Here is an 18,754-nt window from a genome sequence, read left to right on the forward strand (position 1 = left end):
TACTTACAAGCTCAAGCATTTCTTGAAACTGTACTCCATTAATATAATGTTCATGTAGCAATGTACATAAAGGAAAGCTAGTCATATTTGATACTATAGAACACAACAAAAAACATTGTACACCATCAGAGATATACGTACAACGTAAGTGAAAGAAAAGAAAAAAGAAAGAATTTATCACTCATATTTTTTCCCGTTTGGACAATGTAGTATTTGTTGCTATGACTCCATGTAATTTAATAAATTCCTGATTTTCTCAGTTTCCCTGTAGACTTTATGATGTCATGGACCAATTTCTTTCTTGAGTTGTTGTTACTGGCGAAAGTGATCCTCATATCGATAATTTATAACAGCTTGGTTATTTCGTATGAGATGACTCCAAAACATGGTTCAAATGGCTCTTAGCACTATGGGGCTTAACATCTGAGTTCATCAGTCCCCTAAATTTAGAACTACTTAAACCTAACTAACCTAAGGACATCACACTCATCCATACCCGAGGCAAGATTCGAACCTGCGACCGTAGCAGCTGCGGGGTTGCGGACTCAAGCGCCGAGAAGCGCTCGGCCACAGCGGCCGGCTCCAAAACTTTTTTTGTTGAATGCTTAGGACTTTGTATGCTGTCGGCGCTAGCAATGTATGTTTGTTAACTTTAGTTTTTAGTTATGCTTTGTAAAAGTATATCTACTTCATGTTCATGATAGCCTTTGCTGTGTGCAATGTATGGTCACTATGGCTTCAAATTACTGTAAGATACTCTTTGAATCTCTTAACAGCAATGTAATTTTCTACAGTGTTTCCCTGGAGCTATGACGCTAGTGACGAGCAGTTGGCTACTCGATGCAGTCTTGCTGTTGGTACCCCTGCTTTGCTGCTACACGACGCGGAACTTCGGCTACTGGAAGAAGCTGGGAATCCCCTACATGCAGCCCATTCCTTTCGTCGGCAACATGGGCAGCGTGGTGATCGGCCAGAAGCACATGGGGGAACCAGTGCTGGAGTGCTACCGTAGAGCTGGTAACGCCTCCTTTATGGGCATGTTCGCCTTCGACCAGCCGCTGCTGATGGTAAAGGACCCAGAACTTGTAGGCCGTATCATGTCCACAGACTTCTCTACCTTCTACGCCACCAATGCGAAATGCGATCCAGCTGCTGATCCGGTGCTTTACATGTCCTTGTTTGGACAACATGGGCAAGGGTGAGCACTATCTCATTCTCTACAGCAAAAATATGTGTATGAATTCACCGATAGTAATTTGTAGCAACGTGAGGGAGTCACAGGTCCATAAAGAAAACGTTACCACATGATACTACAGCGATAAGTTTGACACCGAGGTAATCACTTCAGTAGGACACAAATGTTTTCTAGATCTGCTGTAAATTAGAATATAATCATCTAAACTGCTGGGAGAAAACTGTAAACCTTGTTAGAAGTTTGCGATTCATTCTAGATCAATTTTTACAAGAGTGAATACGGACTATAACGAAATAATTACATTTACAGAACAATAGGGCAGCCCGGTCACCCATGGTGTAAATGTAGCATTAGTAATGAAAATGTCGTATGTCCCGTTTGCAAAGCCGCCATCGCTTAAATTCAGAATAACAGTCAGCACCACCGGCCCAACAGCCTTGTCAAAGAGGGCAGTGGAGTGGACAGAGGTTCAGGGCACTCTTTGGTCCTGAAGGCATGAAGATGCAGAAGGCAATGGATACCACTGCAATATAGATACATAATGTGTATCCACAGGATATTTGGCATGTAATTGAAGAGGTGTTATGATGATCTCTCCACTGGCACATATTCCAGAACAGACCCCCATACGGATGTCCGGGACGGTGCTGTCAAGATAGAGGTGATGACGAGAAAAAGACTGAATAATCAAAGAAAGGATAACGTTCTACGAATCGAGGCATGGATTGTTAGAAGACTGAACTTGGTAGAGAAACTATAAGACCTGAAAAGGGAAATGGAAAGGCTCAGTGTAGATACAGTGGAGGACAGTGAAGTGAAATGGAAAGAAGACAAACTTTTCTGATCAGATGAGCGTAAGGCAATATTAACAGCAGCAGAAAATGGTATAATAGGACCAGCATTCGTTATGAATAGGAAGGTAGGACACAGAGAGTGTTACTATGAAAATTTCAGCGACATTCTTGCTTTCATTAGAATCGACAGCGAACCAACGACGACAACGATGGTTCAGTTATACAAACGGACGTTGCAAACGGAGGATGAAGAGACAGAGAAAGTATATGAGGATACCTAATGGGCAATTCAGTACTCGAAGGGAGATGAAACTCAAATAGTCATGGGGGACTAGAATGCAGTTGTAGGGGAAGTAGTAAAAGAAAGGGTTATGGTAGATTATGGGCTCAGGACAAGGAATGAGAGAGGAGCAAGACTAATTGAGTTATGTAATAAATTTCGGCAAGTAACAGCAAACACTTTGTTCAAGATTCACAACAGAAGGAGGTATATGTAAGTCTGTAGGCTTTCGTGGCCGTTGTCACTGAAGTTAAAATCTTCTGGGATATTAGAGCGCGTCATATTTCTTCTAAAATGGTCGACGTTTCGACAGAAGCAGTAGTGGACGCCAGAAAATCCTTGGGAACATCCCAGCACAGGGGTAGAAAAGTCGATTATATTAGAAGAAATATGACGTGGCCTAATAACCCAGAAAATTTTAACTTCAGGAGGAGGTATGCATGCTAAAGGTCGGGAGATACGGGAAGATTTCAGTTATATTACGTCATGGGCAGCCAGAGTTTCCGAAATCAGACTATAGATTGTAAGGGTACCCATAAGCAGATATAGCTCAGAACATAGTTTTTGAAGACTAAGCTGAAGTTTAGGAGATATGTGAGGATGAACCAACATGGAAAGAAGTGGGATATGGAAGTAGTAAGAAATGAAGAGAGACACTTGAAGTTCTCTAAGGCTATGGATACTCTAATATGTAATATCTCAGCAGGCAGTACACTTGAAGAGGAATGGGCATATGTAGAGAGAGCAGTCACAGAAGTTGGAAAGAAAACATAGGTACAAACATGATAACTGCGAAGAAACCATGGGTAACAATAAATGCTTCAGCTGATCGATGGAAGAAGGAAGTACAAAAGTGTTTAAATTCAAGAGTACACATATACAAGTCGCTGAGGAATGAATCAATATTAATTCAGGGAAGCTAAGACGATCTGGCTGCATGATAAATGTGAAGAAATCGAAAAAGGAATGATACCTTGCAGAAAATAAAGGCGAAACGCGTATGGCACTAAAATTGTGTTGTATTCAGTTGCTGTCAGACGGTCCATAAGTAAAAATTATCAATATACCGAAAAAGGAATGATTACCGGTAGACAGACTAAGCATACAGGAACAGCGAAACAACCTTTGGTGAAATTAAAAGCAACGGTGGTAACATTACGGCAATCCCACTGTTAAACTGAGAGAAGAGAACGTATAGGTAGAAAGAGTTCATGGAAACCCTCTATAAAAGGGAAAATTTGTCTGGTGTGATAGAAGAAGGAACAGGAGTCGATTTAGAAGACATAGTGGATCCACTATTAGAAACCGAATTTGAAAGAGATTCGCAAGACTTAAGATCAAATAAGGCAGAATGATGGAAAACGCTCCACAGAATTTTCAAAACCATTGCGGGAAGTGGCAACAAAACGACCTTTCGCGATGGTGTGGAGATATATGAATTTAGAGGGTTGTAATAGCCGATGAGTGCGAGAATTATCTCTCAGTTACCTTAAAGGCTCATGAATCCAAGATGAAGTTAAGAATAATATACAGAAGAATGGAAAAGAAGATTGGGCATCTGCTTAGATGACGATCAGCTTTACTTTAGGAAAGGTAAAGGCGCCAGAGAGGTAGTTCTGACATTATTCTGTTGCTAAGCGAAGCAAGACTAAAGAAAAGTGAAGACACTTCCATCGGATTTGTTGACCTGAAAAAAGCGTTCGACAAATGGTGCTAAATGTTCGAAATTCTGAAGAACATAGGAGTAAGCATTAGGGAGAGAAGGGCCATATGCAACATCTACAATAGCCAAGAGGAAATAATAAGGGCGAGGGACCGAGAACGAAGTGCTCGGATTAAAAAGGGTGTATGGCAGAGACGTAGTGTTTCCCTCCTATTGCACAGTACATACCTCGAAGAAGCAATGATGGAAATAAAAGAAAGATTCAGAAGTGGAATTAAAAGTCTAGGCGAAAGGATATCAATGATAGGTTTCGCTGATGACATTGCTATCCTCTGTGAAAGTGAAGAAGAATTGTATGATCTGCTGAATGCAATGAACAGTGTAATAAGTACAGAATGTGGATTGAGGGTACAGCGAAAAAAAAACTAAAGTATTTACAAGTATCAGAAATGAGAACAGCGGGAAACTTAACATCAGGACCGATGGTCACGAAGTAGATGAAGTTACGGTATTCTCCTACTTAGGCAGCAAAATAACCAATGACGGACGGAGCAAGATGGACATCAAAAGCAGACTAGCACTGGGAAAATGAGCATTCCTGGCCAAGAGAAGTACAAGTATACCAGTATCAAATATAGGCATAAATTTGAGGAAGAAATTTCTGAGAACTTACGTTTGGAGCACAGCATTGTATGGTAGTGAAGCATGGACCGTGGGAAAGGCAGAACAGAATAAAATTGAAGCATTGGAAATGTGTCACTACATACGATTGTTGAAAATTAGGTGTACTGATACGGTAAGGAATGACGAGGTTCTGCGCAGAATCGGAGAGGAAAGGAATACACGGAAAGCGCTAGTAAGAAGGCGGGACAGAATGGTAGCGAAACGCCCGATAAACCCGATGGGCAGAACAGGTGATTAGTATTGTGGAAAGGGCCAAATAAACTGTCAGTCAGTTTCACTCAAAATTGTATTTTATTATAATTTAATAACACCTTTTGCCGCGCGGGATTAGCCGAGCGGTCTCGGGCGCTACAGTCATGGACTGTGTGGCTGGTCCCGGCGGAGGTTCGAGTCCTCCCTCGGGCATGGGTGTGTGTGTGTGTGTGTGTGTGTGTGTGTGTGTGTGTGTTTGTCCTTAGGATAATTTAGGTTAAGTAGTGTGTAAGCTGAAACGTCCCCTTTGAACAATTATACAGGACTGTGCTTAAACTGACACACAATATTTTTAGCGCAACGCAATCTGACTTTCAAAAATCCCTACAAAAGAATGGCCCTGACTAACATTAAACTATACCTTTCACAAATCAGTAAATCACTTACCTCACAATAATCTTCGTTTCTCCCACTACTGCAATACAGCAAGCGCCGCTACTGCCAGCTAAATAAAAGATTCAAACTATGGAAGGCACTAACTACTGATAGGGATAGTTAGCAAATGAAAGATATTAATAGAGAACAAACAATGTATTTACCTTGATATCATCATATATAAATATAGCAGTTCATGACAAATTTCAAAACTCCGCCATCTCTCTCCCCACATCCACCACTGCTGGCGGCTCACCTCCAACTGCGCAACGCTACGCGCTGTTCACAGCCAGCTGCCTAACACTACAACACACAATATTTTTAGCGCAACGCAATCTGACTTTCAAAAATCCCTACAAAAGAATGGCCCTGACTAACATTAAACTATACCTTTCACAAATCACTAAATCACTTACCTCACAATAATCTTCGTTTCTCCCACTACTGCAATACAGCAAGCGCCACTACTGCCAGCTAAATAAAAGATTCAAACTATGGAGGGCACTAACTACTGATAGGGATAGTTAGCAAATGAAAGATATTAATAGAGAACAAACAATGTATTTACCTTGATATCATCATATATAAATATAGCAGTTCATGACAAATTTCAAAACTCCGCCATCTCTCTCCCCACATCCACCACTGCTGGCGGCTCACCTCCAACTGCGCAACGCTACGCGCTGTTCACAGCCAGCTGCCTAACACTACAATGGCGAGTATTACAACAATGCAAAGCAGCCACAGACTGCACACAGCACAGCCAGTGATTATCATACAGAGGTGGCGTTACCAAAAAAAAAAAAACCTAAACAGCCTACTTACATAGAGAAAACATAAACAGGCTACTTACAAAGCTTAGGGATTGATGACCTTAGCAGTTAAGTCCCATAAGATTTAAAAACACACCTTTTAAACCAAAAGAGCACATAGCCAAACGTTTACAACTAGGAGTTTCAAAATGCAATTCTTTCACGACTGAAGGCATCCAAACAAGAAATCTTTAAAATCAACAACAGCCAGGCGGAAAGCCTCAAGGCAAAAGTAGTCAGAACAAACATATACAAGGTGCAATACAAACGGCTGAAGGCCACAAATTTCAAAATTTTAGAATAAATTATCATAATCTTTTAAGGCAGAGGCCCACCAACATGGTTGACAGCTAAATACATATTTCATTTTGGATAATCGCGTCCATGAGACTTTGGTCGTCGAGTTTTTGTGCACCGATTGGTGGCGAGCAAGTCGTTTGATCTGTCGGTCTGTGACTGCCTCTTGGTTGCGTTACCGACGGATCAAGTGTAGTTGGGCCCACTACCTGTCTCATCTAAGTGAACGTTAATGTTTCGAGGGCAGGCCCCCTCCACCCTGGAGGCGTCTGAATGCCCTTCTCTGTACTGTCCTTTTCATGGGTGTTCAATGGTCTGTTGGTAATCTATTTGTATTTTATGTAAATCAATTCATGTAAATCAATTGAGGGCCTACAGCCGCTTAAAACCTTATTCTTAAATTTAGCTATGCTCGATGCTTTGCTTTTCATTTAGTGTGCGTTCGGCCATTGAAAATTTAAAGGTTAAGTTATTTTTGAAATTTGGAAAAGCAATTGTGGGCCTTCAGCTGCTTAAAAACTTATTCTCAAAATTTCCCCTTAAGTGGAAACATAGCGGCCTTCTGCCTTCTGGATGTTGGACTTTGCTGTGACATCTACCCGTCCTACTAATAGTTGCCTGGCCTTGTCCTCCCCCCCCCCCCCCTCCAGGGCCCCCCATTTCCTGTCCCTCTCCTGGAGCGGATTTTCCTTCTTCACCCAACCCTCCCTGAGTCCCTGCACTCCCTCCTCAGCTGTTTTCCATCCCTTCCCTTCCCTCCCCGGCACCCTTCTGCTCGCCCCCACCTCATCCCCCTTTCTCCCCCCTCTTCTCGCCTCCTTTTCCTTTGTCCCCCACCCCTGGCAGATACTCCCATGTTTTTATTCATCATCAAGTGTGCTGCATTAGTGTTGTGTTCAGTTCAATGGCTCTGAGCACTATGCGACTTAACTTCTGAGGTCATCAGTCGCCTAGAACTTAGAACTAATTAAACCTAACTAACCTAAGGACATCACACACATCCATGCCCGAGGCAGGATTCGAACCTGCGACCGTAGCGGTCACGCGGTTCCAGACTGAAGCGCCTTTAACCGCACGGCCACACCGGCCGGCTGTTGTGTTCAGTGCTATTCTACAGTGTCATCAAGTGTTATGGTTTTAATTGTGTGCTCGACCTGTATATAGTCCATCATTGTTCCACGTTACACCGTCCGTCACGTGGCTTTTTAAATTGTTCTTCGACTTTTTATGCTCTGGTGCCTTTTAATCCTTACAGTGTGTGGTTTTTTGTGTAAAATATTTTTTTTAGACTTTTACCTCCGTTTTACAGTCGCCACCTTTTGTATGCTTTCTCTCTTATGTTCCACCTTTCTTTTCAACGTTCCGCCATGTTTTCTTCTTTGTATTGTTTTAAATGTCATCTTGTCTACTTGTAATGTCTCTCAGCTGAAGAGCAACACCTGTGCTGTAGCCAGCTCGCCCCAGATGGGGAACTGAAAATAGAATATAGGGAAAAGAAGCGGGAGCGTCGGTCACCTCGGTTCATTCAGAAAAATGGCTGTACGGTATTCAGCCGATGTATTAGAAGAAGAAGTCGAATTCTTGCGGCTGCACGCCCTAAATTCTATGGATTGGTCTTTGTGCCGCGAAAATATGAATATTTTTACTATTTTTGCCATTTGCTTCTCCATATTTTAATTGGCAGAAGACGGGACGGCCCATAGAATCTGCGTTCTGGCACCGTTAAGCCTGAAGTATAGTTTAAAATAGCAGAATTCACATGGATTTTTGTGAGAACTCTATTTTTTATTGTAACAGTTTAACCATACGTCAGTGATAGTATAGTGTTTGTTATGCGAACCAGCTGAATATTTGTCGGCCACTCTTAACTTCAAGGGGGCTTTCCCAAAGAAACACTCAGTGCAGTTATGAGTCTGGCTTGTGCCTGAAACAAACTAGAAATGGTTCTAATCTCCTTGATCCTCCTAAGCCTTTCTGAAGATTTCACTTAGCAATTAGATGGGAACTGGAAGCACAGTTCTGGTTACGATATTCCAAATTCGGAGTTCCTTTGCCTCACTTTCAGCTCCCTGGGATGTGGGTGACAGAAATTAGACGCTCTTTTTCCTCTTGGATAGACAATCAATGCTTTATACCCCTTTCACCCTTCAACGCTTGCTATGGCAATACTATAAATGGTTCACAACTCTTCTCTTTATATTTCGCACCACTCTCTGAGGGCAATAATTAAATGGTACTGACGTAGAACAGTACTTAAGGGAATGTTATCACTTACCAGTACGGCTCTCATTGGTGAACCGCTCTTACTGGATTGTGTTGGTTACCTGTACAGTCATATTCATTGTTGTCTGCTCTGTCTGACTTCCTCACGACATAATAGGTCGATTCCAACTCGGTCAGCGCAAATGGTGCGTATCATTGTACATTACCTAGTTTTAGAGATCTTTGTACATATGCTATCACCAGGTGTTACTAGTGGGTGCCAGCACACGTTTCTTTACATAATCTAATAAATAATTAGTTTATTATTATTATGTTTCAAGCTATTCCAGAATCTCATTTTCTATCGTCACTATTCAGTTTACTATGACCGTAGCGTACACAGGACCAGAACATTTTCGTTAACTCATGATCAAGTTTTGAGGCTTACGATTTTTCACATTGATTGAAGACGTTATGAGTTGCTGTGCCTAGTGTTCCACAGCAGTTTCGTGCTTCCTCGATCGAAAATATATAAAAAAAATTGTTTGTTACAGGTGGAAGAAACTGCGCACGCTCCTTTCTCCTGCTTTTTCTTCTGGAAAAATTAAGCTCATGTTTCACCTCATTAACGAAGTCGGGCAGAATTTGGCACGTCAGCTTGAGGCCGCTGTTTCAGAAGGTATTGTACCATTACGATGCCAGTGAAATAATTGATAGGAATACTTGAGGAGTCGGAAAGAAACATCTGATGATGTACTCGTTCATGTAACTGTAACTTCGGAATTTAGAATAGCACTAGGTACAATTCTTACAGAATTTTATAAAAACAAGTCTACTGATTGGTTTTTGTGGCAGTTAAAAAATAAAAATTGTAAATGAAAAAGAAACGTGGAAATACTGTCATAGGTTTGACTATTTTATAATGTACATATTGATTTCATTTAATCATATGTCGATAAATGGCACAACTGAATCATTCGCAGGAAATACGAGGTCTCTTCAAAAACTTTCGGAACTTTGTCCACAAATTTTTTCGCCACATACCTTTTACTTGTTCTGCATGGTATCCTTCGAAATACTCTCCTCCACAATTGACACAATGCTCCTAAAGCCGTTTCCACTTAATGCAATCAGTCTAGGTACGCCTCTTGCCGGATCGCGCGAAACGCCGTCTGTGAATTTTCTTTTATCTCGTCTATCGTTGCGAATCTTCGTGCTCTTAACAGGGTTTTCAACTGGTCTGGACACTACGAAGTATGAGGCAGCACATTGATTTCATTTTTTATGCAATAGTCACGCACCAACTGGGGTGTATGTGCGGGTGCGTTATGTGATGAAACAGCCATGAATTGTCTCGCCACATTCCAAGCCGTTTCCTTCTCACATTTTCTTACAGAGTACGCGTCCCAGTAGCACCATCGATTAACAGTTTGTCCCTGTGGCACGAATTCATGATGAAATAATCCTTCAAAGTCAAAGAAAACTGTGTGGCTTTGACATATGACCTGACCTGACGAGCTTTTTTTGATCTTGCAGAACCTTTCCCGACCCATTGTGAAGACAGAACCTTGGTCTTAACATCATAACCCACCTCCAATGACCAATCATGATTCTCTTCAGGAACATTTCGTTATTTGTGCGATGCAAAAGCTCTTCAAAGATTGCGAGGCGAAGGTGTTTCTGTTCATGATTCATGAGCCGTGGGACGAACTTGGTAACAACACCATGCATTCCAAGATGCTGTGTTGGGATTTCATGATATTATCCAACCAAAATGTTACAGTCTTCGGCAATCTCTCGGACAGTCAGTCTTCGACTGGCTCGCACAGTTTAGTTGACGTTCCTGATAAAAGCGGAGATAGTAGGCGTCCAAAGGCGTCCTGAACGAGGATCGTATTTAACTTCCGTCTGTCCACCTTTAAACCGTGTGAAGCATTCGCAACGACGAACGTGGCTTAAGAACTCATCACCGTGGGCTTCCTGCATCATTTGGTGTGGCTCTGTAAAAGTTTTCTTGAGTTTCACGCAAAATTTATTGTACATGGGTTGCTTCTGTCTAACTCGAAAACTGTGCGATACAATGTTCTATTCACTGTAGCACTGAACAATAACTGACACACAGCAATGAAACTTTCAACTGTTACATGTTAAACTCAGGCGTGTGCAGGGATGTCAACCGCATTTCGCTCCGATACATCATTGGCGCGAAATTACGAACGATACGGAATTTTTTGAAGAGTCGCCTTACGGTACGTTTCACAGTTCCTAGTGCAGCGTTCTAGGCTCTATCCTTTGTGCTCTGCAGAGGCCATGACACGCTGACGGTTTCTCTGATACCTGACGAAGGACGTCCTCTGCAATGTGGGGAGTATGGCGCGTGTGTGGAGTACCACAGTCAGTTCCACCGAGGTCCGAACTTACCAGTCTCTCGCAGCCGTGGTTGGAGTCTGACGAAAATGGTGGTGGTGATGATTACAACAGCGCCCCCTTCTCAGTTTGTGTGTGTACTGTGAAGCGGGTGTTTGAAAATGCCCCGATATTCAATATTTATTTTATATCTAAACGCTGCATTTCTGGACACTGCTTCTGATATGGTAGGATCTATGAAGGAGTGGTAAGATGCCGGGCTAAGATTAATTCAGACATTCTACAAAACAAATTTATTAATAAACAATTCTCACTCAACAATTACTAAAAACATATTGCCCTAACCATTTCCTTTTTTTTTCTTTTAAAGGGTAACCATTACAATGTTCACTCTTAATTAATAATATTTACACTGATACAGTGTCAAGTTTGAAACACCGGTGATACGGTAGTGTCAAATTTGATCCCAGAGCAATTATAATATCAATTAAAAGTTTAGCCTCAAGCTCGATAACTGCTTGTGATAGGAAATTTAAAATTCCCTTTACTATCTTAAACATGCAATTAATAACCCTTAAACAAATTTATAATAAGAAACTGGTAGCAATTCAAACCTAAAAAATATTTAGATATATCCAATTTAGCAAACGTACTTGAAATACACAGCAACAAATTACAGCGAGACCTCCGTATCACAGCTTCTGTACACACCAGTATTACTCGAGCCAAAATTTAAAATTTGCTATTTACTGTACAGGACTACCGAACAATTTCAAAACAGGTTTAGGAGCAAAACTCCTTCAGATGAACGCCAAATTAACAGAAGTGAACTGTGCAATTGCAATAGGTAATTACTTAACACGACAACAAATTTATCCGCTGCTCCCTCTACGGGTTTACAGAGGGGTAATATTGCTATCTTATTTCATTTCACACTTCGGTCTTGCGCACACTTCCTGGCAATTAGTTACACGCTTCATTAAATTGTCACGATGAGACCTGAATCATAAATCAGTTACCACTGGCCCTACACATGCGTACAAAATAATGGCGCACACAAGGGCGAACTATATGACAGTCTTGTAACATGAACAGTTAAAACAAACAAATGACCAGTCACAATATAATGGAACTAATGGCGTCCCCAAGGGTCGAATCAATTACAGTTTGGTAAGACGAACAACTAAAACACGCAGGTGGGCAAGTGCTCAATAATAAAGCTATCCGACTTCAAGTGGAGTTACCCAGTACTGTCTTGTGGCCGCTAATGCCCCAGTTACCCGTCCTCTGGGTTAGTGTATGTAACGGCAGTGTACATTTCCTCGCCTTGCACCGCTGTCCGGTGAGGCGTGTAAGTTTGATAGCTTGTTGATTTTAGGTTGGGTGACGTTCTTCTACCTCAGTGGTAGTCATTCCTTCTTGTTCCGGGCGCTCTAAGCACAGTATTCTTTGGGCGGAGCCCAGACCACCGGTTCCGGCTTTGGCCTAATTTTACATCTTGCAGTTGATTAGATTACATTCGATTACTACTTGTTCCATAGACCATGAATACGACACTTCGTAATGATGTGGAACGTGTCAGGTTAACAAAAGGTGTCTATACAAGATATTACATTACACAAAATCTTACATGACACACAATACTTTTTTCGTGGGGGTTATGAAATTACCCACTTACTGTATCTAAAAATTCATTTAATGAGTAGAAGGAGTTGCCATTAAGAAATTCTTTTAATTTCCCTTTAAATGCTATATGGCTATCTGTCAGACTTCTGATGCTATTAGGTAAATGACCAAAAACTTTTGTGGCAGAATAATTTACCCTCTTCTGAGCCTAAGTTAGATTTAACCTTGAGTAGTGAAGATCATCCTTTCTCCTAGTGTTGTAGCCATGTACACTGCTATTACTTTTGAATTCGTTTGGATTGTTAATAACAAATTTCATATTGTGAGGCTACAGTGAAGATTTCTAGCTCTTTCAATAAGTGTCTATAGGATGATCTTGGATGAGCTCCAGCAATTATTCTGATTACACGCTTTTGTGCAATGAACACTCTTTTACTCAATGGTGAGTTACCCCAGAATATGATGCCATACGAAAGCAGAACATGAAAACAGGCGTGGTAAACTAATTTACTCAGATGTATATCGTCAAAATTTGCGATCACCCTAATAGCATAAGTAGCTGAACTCAAACGTTTCAGCAGATCCTCAGTGTGTTTTTACCAGTTCAACCCCTCATCAATGCATTCACCTAGAAATTTTGAATATTCTACCTTAGCTACCGGTTTCTGATCGAAGTCTATATTTACGTTTATAATGGTGTCATTCCATTTACTGTGTGGAACTGTATATACTGTGTTTTGTCAAATTTTAATGAGAGCTCATTTGCAGAGAACCACTTAATGATTTTCTGAAAAACGTCGTTTACAATTTCACCAGTTAATTCTTGTCTGTTGGGTGTGATAGCTATACTTGTATCATCGGCAAAAAGTACCAGCTTTGCATCTTCGTGAATATAGTAGAATATAGTAGAATGGCAAGTCATTAATGTATATTAAGAACAGCAGAGGACCCTAGACCGAACCTTGCGACACCCCATTCTTGATTGTTCCCCAGTTTGAGAAATCACCAGTTTTTTGCATATTTATGTGAACTGTTTATTTCAAATTTCTGCACTCTTCCAGTTAGGTATGATTTAAACCGTTTGAGCAGTGTGCCATTCATACCACAGTACTTGAGCTTATGTAGAAGTATTCCATGATTTACACAATCAAAAGCCTTTGATAGATCACAAAAAATCCCAACGGGTGACTTCCGGTTACTCAGAGCATTTAATATTTCATTGGTGATAGTATATATAGTATTTTCCGTTGAAAAACTTTTCTGGAAACGAAACTGACATTTTGTTAAAACCCTATTTTTACAAAGGTGTGAAGCTACCCTACAATACATTACTTTTTCAATAATTTTGGATAAGGCAGTCAGAAGAGAGATTGGGCGGTAGTTGTTGACATCAGACATATCCCCTTTTTATGTTTTTTGGATGTTATGTTTTGTTGGATGTCAGGTAGCCTCACCAAGCTTATCATCTGTCGCTCGTTAGACTGCCGCTAGTACGAGTTACCATCTTGTGACCTGAATGCAACTCTTGGCTGCCTTCCTATTCGCTAGCGAAAGTGTTTTGGTGTGACCCACTCAGAGGTTGATTCCAGGAGCACCGCCTGTCACTGGCCCTTATGTTTTATTATTGTGTTATTATTTTATTACTGTATTATTAAGTTACTATCATTTGTCTCACCTGTTTGGTGATCTGTTGTTTTTTTAACTAACTTTTGCTATGCCATTCGCCGTTTGACACTATATTGGTTAAATTTTTAATAATTGCAATTTTGGGCGTTAAAGGCCTTCAACCGTGAGTGTGGCTACTTCCTTTAAAAGTCTGATTGCTACCTCAATGGCTTGTTTAAAAAAGTTATTTATTAAAATTAATGAGTGAAATTGCAAAGCAAAACAATAGTAATTGGTTTGGGCCCCATCCACAATCGTAACCCAATCCTGCCTTCCTTAATTACCGGGTATCATCCAGGTCAGATACCTGTATCATACAGTCTGTTGACCAAATTTATAATTCTAATTACAGCAAATTGCCTAGGGCCTTCAGTGGCTCAGACGGTGTTTGATCACAGCTCGTCGCTTTTCTTTCCTTAAGACCCAGGACCGCTTTCTCCACCTCCCATTTTTCTATTGTGGGTCTATTTACCCAGAGAATCTTACAGATCTTCTAGTATGCCTTCCATGCTTCTTTGTTTTCTTCAGAATTCATTATTACCTTTCCTTGCTTGTTTATTTTTCTTATTTTCTAGTGTTTGTGGGTCTTTCATTGTTATACACTCTGCATCTCTGTACGTTTAATTTATTTTCCCTTGCGTTTCAAATAGTTCTATTTCTTCACATTGCTTTTCATGAAGTCTTCTCTTGCTTTGTCAATAGTCCTCCTCGATTCATTTTTCAATTTTCTTCCGAAGAGCCATTTTTGCATTTTCACTGCTTAGTTTACGTAACACGTGTCTCATAACTTTCCAGCATTGCGTCTCTGACGTAATGCGTTCCTCTGATGTATCCTAACTCGATCTCAGCCTTCCCACGTTTTTCCTCCATACTATCTGTAAAGGGCTCTGTATCTTTATTTTTCAGTTTTGCTCGATTCCGCGTTTTCACTAGTTGGATGTTTTTACTATGTTTCAACCTAATTCCGATGGCTGCTACATGCAAGCTGTGATCCATATTGGCATCTGTTCCGTGGAAAGCTTTAGACATCCTGATGCTGTTTTAAAATCTTTGATCGGTTGAAATGTAGTCTATCTAATACGTAGTTTTATCACCAGCCCTTTTCATATGTGCAGTCTTTAATTCCTGAGTCTGGTGTTAGCCAAAACCCAAGACTCTGACTTTATGAGTTTATCTCCCGTTTCATTTCGTTGTCCTCGTCCGTAATATCTAACAATATCCCCATGCTTACCTTTTCCCTCACCCGCGGTTCCAATTTCCCGTCATTACTGTTCTTACGTGACCTATTTCATTTTCTTCAAACACATCTTGTATCTGTTCATATATCTTTTCCAACTCTTCCTGTACTGCTTCTGATGTACGCATGTACACTTGCCCAAATAAGGTATCTACAGGGTAACTCAATATCTTTATTGCCATTACTATGTCACTGACAGACATCACCTTGATTACATTTTTATCCAGATTCTTCTTGTACAATAAATCTGCTCTTCCTTCTTTACAGTCTCCCCCCTTGTAAATCATCCTATACCTTCAGAAACCAACTCCGCTTCACGAAGTCTTAAGACGTTGATATTATATCTTTCCACTTCGTTCTTCACGTTTTTTAGTTAGCCTTCTCTTTCATTGTTCTCACATTCCAAGTTACAGTCCTCAGTCTAGAAATTTTAGGCTCCTTCTTGTTTAATCTCTCAGCTCACGGTTTCCCTGGAGTAGTGCTCACCTGCAGATCAGACTGTGGGCATGTTACTGCGGAATATTTCTTCTCAGGAACAGCCAATCCATAACGGGTTTCGTCCAATGGGCCTAGGGATACCACCAGGGTATGTACTGCTGTGATGTCCTATTATTTCGGCGTCTTAGGCCATTAACCTCGAATAGATTCTTCCGCATTTAGAAGTGATTTTATCATTTCAAATGTGCTCGTGTACCATCCGAAGAAGCTGTTAGTGGTTATGAAGGGCAGACCACTTATACACGTTGTCATTCAGTGTGTGGTCACAGATTAACGTCATGCCCGGGACACGTTGAGGCACTATCCGCTCGATACAACAGTGTCTACGCACGTCTTAAGTCGTCACATGTAAGAGTCAATGTAATATAAAAGTAGTAATTTGATAATACTAGGCAGTAAATGTTAGAGGTATTACGAAGGCATAAACACATAAAGAAGGCCATCTAATTAAGTTAACAAAGAGTGCAGTTTATATTGTACAGCCATGGGACGACACATGATGTCAGCTGATGAAGACTAAGTGGCTCTTAATGCCGTATTATCTAATATGCCGGATTATTAAGGTAATTTAAAAAAACCTGATTTAAAAATGGGGATACAAGCAAAATCTCTATTTTTAATGAAAAACAAACAAGTAACAGTTACTTAGTGAACACAACAGGAGAGATCGTAGCATAAAAGAACAAAAAGTGTGTATACTTTTCTGTAAAAAAACTAAATTGATCTATTAAATCAGTTTAAAGTTAAAACTTTAGAAAAATGCAATTTACATAAATGGTTTTGTGAACTCCAGTTACGAAATGAAACAACCACCATGGATTTGAAAAGACGAAGAAGAAGATTATTAATAAAAATTGTCACCAAGGATCTGGTGCAGTTTAATTGGAAACACTGTCCTTGTGAATAACACAGATACATGACGCTGGAGAGGGCGGGGTTACGTCTGACTGGTAGCTAACATTCATGGTTAAGCTGAAAGTTTCTTCTGAGCCCTCCGCAACATTGCAGACCTGTCAGACTGATTCTTGATTTATTTTTTTGAACAAAAATTATTTTGTACAATTTGCAGATTCATAACTTCAGAAGCGATGTGTTGTTGGCTTCTCTCTGTGAATTTCACAAAAGTGTCTAAGGATTCTGAAGCCTCAGCATAAGAGGTGTGGGTTGTAGTCGTTTCTCCTCCGTCACTTTCAATTTCAAGTTCCTTCTATGTCTTGCAAACACATTTTAATATCACATAGTCAGACAGCTCGTCTTCGATAGCTAAACTTCTTTCAGGAGATACATTCGTCAATTTGTTGTACTGAAAATGCACTCAGTTCGTTAGTGGTTGTGTAATTTATCACTCTTACAAGCTCACATGAACCATGGACCTCGCCGTTGGTGGGGAGGCTTGCGTGCCTCAGCGATACAGGCAGCCGTACGGCAGGTGCAGATACAACAAAAGGGTATCTGGTGAGAGGCCAGACAAACGTGTGGTTCCTGAAGAGGGGAAGCAGCCTTTTCAGTAATTGCAGGGGCAACATTCTGGATGACTTGCTGATCAGGCATTGTAACATTAACCAAAATGGCCTCGCTGTCCTGGTACTGCAAACGGCTGAAACCAAGAGGAAACTACAGCCGTAATTTTTCCCAAGGGCATGCAGCTTTACTGTATGGTTAAATGATGATGGCGTCCTCTTGGGTAAAATATTCTGGAGGTAAAATAGTCCCCAGTTCGGAGTAGGTTTCACAATCAATAAAAAAATAGGAGCGTGGGTAAGCTACTACGAACAGCATAGTGAACGCGTTATTGCAGCAGAGATAGACACGGAGCTCGCGCCTACCACAGCAGTAGAAGTTTATATGGCAAATAGCACCAAAGATGGCAAAGAGATTGAAGAAGTGAATGATGAGATAAAATAAATTATTCAGATAGTGAAGGGAGACGAAAATTTAATAGTCATGAGGGACGGGAATTCGATAGTAGGAAAATGAAGAGAAGGAAAAGTAGTAAGTGAATATGGAATGGGGTAAGGAATGAAAGAGGAAGCCGCCTGGAAGAATATTGCACACAGCATAACTTAATCATACCTAACACTTGGTTTAAGAATCACTAAAGAAGGTTGTATACGTGGAAAAGGCCTGGAGACACTGGAAGGTTTCAGATAGATTATATAATAGTGAGACAGAGATTTAGGAACCAGGTTTTAAGTTGTAAGACATTTCCAGTGGCAGATGTGGACTCTAACCACAATCTGTTGGTTATGAACTGTAGGTTAAAAATGAAGAAACTGCAAAAAGGAGGGAATTTAAGGAGATGAGACCTGGTTAAACTGAAAGAACCAGAGGTTGTAGAGAGTTTCAGAGACAGCATTAGGGAACGATTGACAAGAATATGTGAAAGAAATGCAGTAGAAGAAGAAGAAATAGTAAAGGCAACAATGGATCAAGAAGGTATAAAGACGAGGGCTAGTGTAATTCTTTGGGTAACAGAAGAGATATTGAAGTTAGTTGGTGAAAGCAGGACATACAAATGCAGTAAATGAAGGTGGCCAAAAGGAATACAAACGTCTCAAAAATGAGATCGACAGGAAGTGCTAAATGGTTGAGCAGGAATGGCTGTAGAGGAAATATAAGGCACATATCACTAGGGGTGAGCTAGATACTGCCTACAGGAAAATTAAATAGGCCTTTGGAGAAAAGAGAACCACTTGTACGAATATCAAGAGCTCAGATGGAAAACGAGTTCTAAGTGAAGAAGGGAAAGCAGAAAGGTAGAGGAAGTATATAGAGGGTCTATACAAGGGCGATGTATTTGAGGGAAA

General features: G+C 40.7%; 1 protein-coding gene across 1 annotated transcript in view; it reads left to right on the plus strand.

Moving 5' to 3' along the window:
* The first annotated feature begins 809 nt into the window (after positions 1–809).
* LOC124545906 (cytochrome P450 6j1-like) overlaps positions 810–18,754 on the plus strand; it is an 89,147-nt gene continuing 71,202 nt past the window's right edge. Inside the window, exons 1-2 of the mRNA XM_047124867.1 lie at positions 810–1,198; positions 9,109–9,233. Coding sequence (XP_046980823.1) covers positions 810–1,198; positions 9,109–9,233 — 514 coding nt within the window. The remainder of the gene's footprint in view (positions 1,199–9,108; positions 9,234–18,754) is intronic.

The sequence above is a fragment of the Schistocerca americana genome, chromosome 8 (assembly GCF_021461395.2).
Source record: "Schistocerca americana isolate TAMUIC-IGC-003095 chromosome 8, iqSchAmer2.1, whole genome shotgun sequence".
Lineage (NCBI taxonomy): Eukaryota > Metazoa > Arthropoda > Insecta > Orthoptera > Acrididae > Schistocerca > Schistocerca americana.